Here is a 6,377-nt window from a genome sequence, read left to right as displayed (position 1 = left end):
CTGTTATCTAATCTTCTTCAGCTACGACATTTTAACCTTTAACTGTGCGACGGCTCGCACAGAGCCAGGTTCAGCTGGAGGTTTCTGTCCGTTAAAGGGGAGTTTTTCTCTCCACTGTCACTACATGCTTGTACATGAATGTTGCACAAATGCAGCAATTTTTTAATTTTTTTGCTATTTTGACGAAAGCAAAGTGATTCCAACTTGAGTGTTTTCTTTCAAACTTTGTGTCGCCAACTAGTCGCAGCCCAGAGAAAAACTGATCAGAGGAGTTCATCATTCATACACCTAATGATGTCTCGTGTCTCTTCCCTTCACCTCAGAGCCAACAGAAGCGAGGGCCACTCTTGATGACGGCCTCCACATCATTTAACGCTTTGCAGCAATGCAGCGCACACAAGGAACAAGCTCAGATGTCACGAGTGGTCCAAAAACTGAAGGAACAACCAGAGATGTTTACAGATTGGGTCAAAAGTGACAAAAAGGATGAAAATGGACAAATGGAAAGTTTATTGATACAACAGTTTGGGACAAAACAAGAGGTTTGTGGGCTTTTGAGCCCCAATATGGTGGAATTTTCGGACAGCGAATTAACCACCTCTACCTAAAACACACACAACACTTTGATTAAACAAAACTAAAAAAAAACACAATCAAATAAACCCGACAACCCCCATCAAAAAGGGATGAAAAATATGTGACTGTAAATAACCTTTTTATACATTTTTTATCTTTTTCATTGAAGGTGAAAAAAAATCTCTTGTGAAGTTTCTCGTTTTTTTTTACAAATGTCTGTGTGAGGCGGAGAATGAGGTTGAGTGCAGTCTTGTGTGTTTTCTGATGGAAGAAATTTCCTCAACTAGGATTAAAAAAACAGTAAAAATCCACAAATTTCTCCCCAAAAAATCATTTTCCTCTGAACGTTTTCCTAACACCTTTGAACTTTCTGTAAAGCAACAAGGGTCCAGCAATAGTACCTGATGAGATTATCAAAACTGCAAAATGTGGTTTAAAAGGGAAAAATATCAAAGTATCAGAAGGTGATTGTAAATAGAGGAAGGCATTGCTAGAAGAGAGGAGATCTGATGGAACAGAATGATTGTGCAAAGAAAGTCAGTGGTTCAACCGCTAAAGCTCACCCCGGTATTCCACCAGATGCACGAGCAGTACGTAACATATTAGATGCGTTTTACCTGCAAGCTCCCTTTCCATCACGTTAGACGGGAAATGGCAGCAAAAGTGTTTCACGCAGCTGATCCCGGGGGTCACCAAATGACCGGAGAATTGCAACACAACGCGTGATTTTGGCCGTTCTTGAAATGGCAAATAGGGAGAAAGACAGCAGCATGTATCGAAAAAGGTCTGGGTTTTATTTCTGTTCCGTTGACCTCGGCTACGGAGGTTTCACAGGTGATAACGTACTTTTATTTAATAAGCAACTGGAAAGTTTCCAAATGTTTTACACTGCATTTGTGTTTGACTTCCTGTCTGGGCCGATCTGAACTGCTGAGCTCGACGCGTTCTGGAAGTTGGCGCATAAGCGACGCGTTCACGCCTCTGGGATATTTCCAAAGCGCAGCCCTTTGCCATCCACTATAAAACGGCCAATTGCTCCGAGCTACGTTTCACGGTAGCCACGACGCTTACGCATCTGGTGGAAAGGCCCGGTCAGTCACAGGTGTCAGAGTATCAGCTCCTTTGGGAGACTGTGTGCTGTTTTGTGATCTGCTGTATATAAATGTGACCTTGTCATCTATCTGTGTCTTTGTGCCTGGCGCTGTCTAAAGCAGACCACATCAGCTCGCTGAAACAACAAAAACATAACCTCAGTATCAACATAACCCGAGTCTGCCTCTCTGCGTGAGGCTGGATCGTCTAACAAGCGTTTTGAATCCCCTCGAGGTGTCTTTTGTGCTTTGACGCATCATAACTCAACCTGCCTCGAGGGACACCACGGGAGCAGCAGGATCTCTGCAACAGCATCCAGGAAACCCATTCATAGAAGCTTCTCAACTCGGAAGTTTCTAAGCAAATCGAAGCCAAAGGGACCTAAAACCTGTTTCTGTGTTCCCCCTCTTTTTTCTGTCATGAAAATCACTTGTGCACGGTGTGGAGGTGTAATTCGCTATTTTATAACCTTATTCATAACTTTGAGGAAATGTAAGATGAAGATTTATTTCCATCAATGAGGCCTTAGTTCTACTCTACCATTTTATTTGGCTGCACACTGAAGGATTTCCATCCAATAGGATGGAGGAAAAAACTGATCAGAATTGTGTGTGGGATCTTAATGTGCTCCAGTGATGAAAGCAGACTCAGCATAACTGGTTATATGAGCTCATGCCTTTAGGGATAGGCCCCGTTATTTCTTCATCATAGATCCTGGGAAATTACGATAGAGATAAAAAAAGCATGCAGTCCAAATTGTGCAACCCAAACACCCAATTGGGGGTTCTAGCTGAAACACAAAAAAAGACAGTTTCCCTCTGATTTGGAGCGTTCCACGGAGGTACGATATCTACCGAGACCAAATCACTTTTCAAAAAGGAAGTGGTGTCAGCATTGTCGGCACTAAAAGCCTCTGATTGGTTTTGAGATGCAGCTCTTCCCATCAGCAGCTGATCCCTCCTCACAGGTGCTGGACACATCCTGAATTTAGGTCTTAAAACAAATACGAGGATTTGTTTCTATCCCAGATATTAAGATACGGGCTGAGGAAGGGGTTTTTAAGGAAAAAGTGTTGAAAAGTTGAAAAGAAAATGTATTCCATCTGAGCTGTGTCATTAAATAAAAAGACTTTCAGCTCTGCACTGTAAAAAAAAAGGAAATTAGATTTTACTTAACCAAGTTATGTCATGTGGTTCCACTAAACCTAATATCTTACATATAGAGAACATTTATTTTTAAAGAGCAAGTTCACTGAGACTCTGTAAAAAGTTTTAGGCTGACTGTGAAAATTTTCTTATACAACTATTCTAGCACTATTTCCTGCGTTAGCTGCCAGCAGAAAATAAACAAGGAAATGCTCAGATTAGAAAAGTCACTGACATCTACGTCACATTGAAAATTTGCATTCATGAACTCGTCCATCTTGGTTCGCCACGGGGAAGGCTGTTCTTGTTTTAGCATCCAGGAGAGAGCAGAGTGCGCTCAGCTAGTAAAAGCTAACAATTGGCATTAGCAACTCTACAACATGCCAGAACTCTTTCAGGCTTCTGTTACTTGTGGAGGTAAAACAGGAACTTTGCAACGCAAACAGAGCCAGTGGTAGTGTCGCGTTGCTGTTAGCAAATCAGTGGTGAGATGTATGAATATAAGGAAATAAGACTCCAAAGCCCGCCGTCTTCTGCTCCCCTCTCCTCTGGCTAAATTATTTCTGAAACTGGAGCACCAGAGCTTTGTTTCCCATGGAGATTAACACACAAGGAATTTATATGTACTAGAGACGACTGTAATTATCTTGAAAAAACAAGTGAACTTAGTCTTTAATATAATAATGTATAACAATTTACATAACTTGGTTAGGTAAATGTAACATTTAGTTTCTTACAGTGTAGAAAACAGAAGGTGGGTAAGAAAAATCAAAAGTTACAGAACCAGAGGTGATTTGTAGGATGAATTGGGTCACAAACCGTGACTGTGTTGTAAAATGTTCCTGTGGGGAGGACGGTGTTACTCCTCACAGAGACAGAAATGGGCAGAAATCCTGAAAAGTCTCGAGAAATGCACAAAAAAACATCACAGGGAGCTGCATATCTTCCCACTCTGACCACCGTTCAGTCAGTCCCATCTCCTTGGTGACTAAGCAAACCTGTTTGTGACCGTGGTTTTGCCAAAAAGTGTTCCAGCTGAATAATTTTACCTGCCTGTCTTTTTTTAGAGTATCCCAGATTATCTTTTCTTCAATTATCTAGTCAAAGATTTTACGTTCAGCAGACATATTTATTTTATTTATTAATAAATTATCAGCATTGTATGAATGATTTATTATTGCCATTATGTATAAAATGTTGCTTTAAAGAAAATGTTTATTTTTGTCCAAATGTTCCCTTTTTTACGTGTGTTTATTATTCTAATGTCTGTTATGTTTCTAAAGGTGGCAAATTCTTAAACTGAGCACAAGAAATTTGTAGAATCTCAAGATAAAGGTGTCTGAATGTAATTTGTTGAAGGTTAAACTTTAAATATCTACCTGAAGTGAAACATTTTTAATCATTTGCAGGTGATTGTATCCTCTTAAATTGAACATTTAAACATATCTCAATTTTTAAAAACATGTAATTTAGGGTTTAAATATTGCAGGTATCAGATATGCGCAATGTCAGACAACTTCTAGACAATTTGTCCTCTTTGATACTCTCAACCGCCTACTAGGACAAAGGAAAATGGGGTGTTTGTAACAGAAAGAAAGAAAAGCAGGAGGGATGATTGTCTTTGTTGGTTTGTGTGTTCATTATGAGATGCCTACTATCCCACCGTCGGGATGGAAACAGCTGTTCCCCTGTTACCGCAGAAACAAGAGAAACGTTGGGCATAAAAAATGATTTATTCCTACAAATTCTGTGTGTGCTTTTCTATTTATTCTGTCTGACAGAAAGAAGGTGTGCTGATTCATATTCATGAGGGCAGACATTTTCAGGGATCAGAAAAGAGAAGAAAACATCCTGACAGAGCAACACTTTTTTGGGGGGAGGAAAAGAATTCTTTCCAACTTGTTTTGTCTCTCAAAGCATTTTGACAGTCAGATGCTTAACTGCCAGCTTGATAAAGCCAAGTCAAGGCGAACACACCCCTTACATGAAGACATTTAAACCTGAGACAAAACTAATATCACTGCTAGATTTTCAATGCAAGAAAAGGGAAAAATGTGTTCTAGTGTGCAGATAAGATACACCTGCAAGATACTGCTGATGGCTTTCTTGCTAAAAATACCAGTTGTGCAGGTCAAGTTGATGTCAAAGTGCCTTATGGTTTCCATTAAAAATTTTCTGTTGTATCCAGGTTTTTCAAGTCTGTCAAGTAAACTGAAAAAAATATGTCGAAGAGCATCCCGGACAAGCCCCCAATTTTAGATAACCTGTCACTTAAAACAGAAAAAATATGGCTTATTTGAACTAAATGTAAAATGTACACTGCCTATTAAAGCAGAGGTGTACTGTGTGACATTGAATAGGTTCTAGAGGGGTTCCTGGGTGGGCAGAACCTCCCTGAACCATCTACAGGTGGTTCAGAATGTCTGTGCTCACCTTCTGACCAAGTCCTCCAAACACACCCACAACACCCCGCTTCTCCTCCAGCTTCACTGGCTGCTAGTCAACTTCAGGGTTCATTTCAAGATCCTGGTTCTGGTCTATAGGGCCTTACATGAACACACACCATCATACATTGGTGACCTTCTTATTCCCTACACCCCCAGCAGGTCCCTGAGGTCCAGTGATCAAAGCTTACAGGTTTTGTAGCACACCAGGCTAAAGACCAAAGGTGACAGATCATTTGCTGCTGTGGCCCCCAGACTCAGGAACTCTCTCCCCCTGAGCCTGAGATCAGTGGACTCGGTGGTCTCCTTTAAAAAGCAGCTGAAGACTCACTTGTTCAAGCTGGCTTTTGTATGACCTTCTTCACCACTCTCTCTTTATTCTGCTCTCCCCACCTATTCCACCTTCCTCAGGATCCACTGATTTCCCTCTTTCCTATTCACTCTCTCTCTTTCTTAATATTTTGTATCACAATAGTTTATTTTTTGCTCATTTTAAATATATTTCTAATAATTTTCTAAATTCTTTTTTATATTTAACATGTTTTGTTTTTGTGAAACGCCTCGTGATTTTTATCTTGAGATGCGCTATAGAAAAGATCTTTTCTTCTACTTCTTCAGTGCCACCCTCACAAGTTTGGACCCCCCCTGCTGAGGGCAGGCCCTAAACAATAAGTTCTGATTTTTACCATAATTTCCTCTGTTAGATGTGGAATTAACCCATGTAAGTGCATTTTTCTGATGTTGAAAAAAAGATATAAACTAGCATGTTGTCACTGAGACGGATGACTATCAAATATTTGCATTTTAAACTTAACAGAATTTATCTCATCATATAGTTTTGATTATACACAATTTTTTATAGGCAACATTTGAAATGTTTTCTTACAAATATGTTGAGTGTTGACACTTCAGTTTGCTCAATGTCTAGAATAGATTTCTCAGCAGCCTCAAGGGAAGATCTTCTACACTAAATAGTTCTGTTTGGGTTAACTAATGCTCTTTGCTCTGAGCATTGAGTGAAATAAATCAAGAAATGCTAAATACTTCTCCAACTTGCAAATGTTCGCTAACGTCTACAGTATATTAACACCAGGTGTCAGTTTTAACTGAACAGCAAAGC

The 6,377-nt window shown here is 39.9% G+C and overlaps 1 protein-coding gene across 4 annotated transcripts in view; it reads left to right on the top strand.

The window, feature by feature from the left end:
* celsr3 (cadherin, EGF LAG seven-pass G-type receptor 3) overlaps window positions 1–4,565 on the top strand; it is a 128,329-nt gene extending 123,764 nt beyond the window's left edge. For all 4 annotated transcript variants that reach the window (XM_015967374.3, XM_054746341.2, XM_054746342.2 and 1 more), the window contains one exon: window positions 324–4,565. In XM_015967374.3, coding sequence (XP_015822860.1) covers window positions 324–351 — 28 coding nt within the window. In that variant the 3' untranslated portion in view covers window positions 352–4,565. The remainder of the gene's footprint in view (window positions 1–323) is intronic.
* The last annotated feature ends 1,812 nt before the right edge of the window (window positions 4,566–6,377 follow it).

Source organism: Nothobranchius furzeri, chromosome 15, assembly GCF_043380555.1.
Source record: "Nothobranchius furzeri strain GRZ-AD chromosome 15, NfurGRZ-RIMD1, whole genome shotgun sequence".
Taxonomy (NCBI): Eukaryota; Metazoa; Chordata; class Actinopteri; order Cyprinodontiformes; family Nothobranchiidae; genus Nothobranchius; species Nothobranchius furzeri.
The sequence above is the reverse complement of the archived record's forward strand: the minus strand, read 5'-3'. Positions and strand labels throughout refer to the sequence as shown.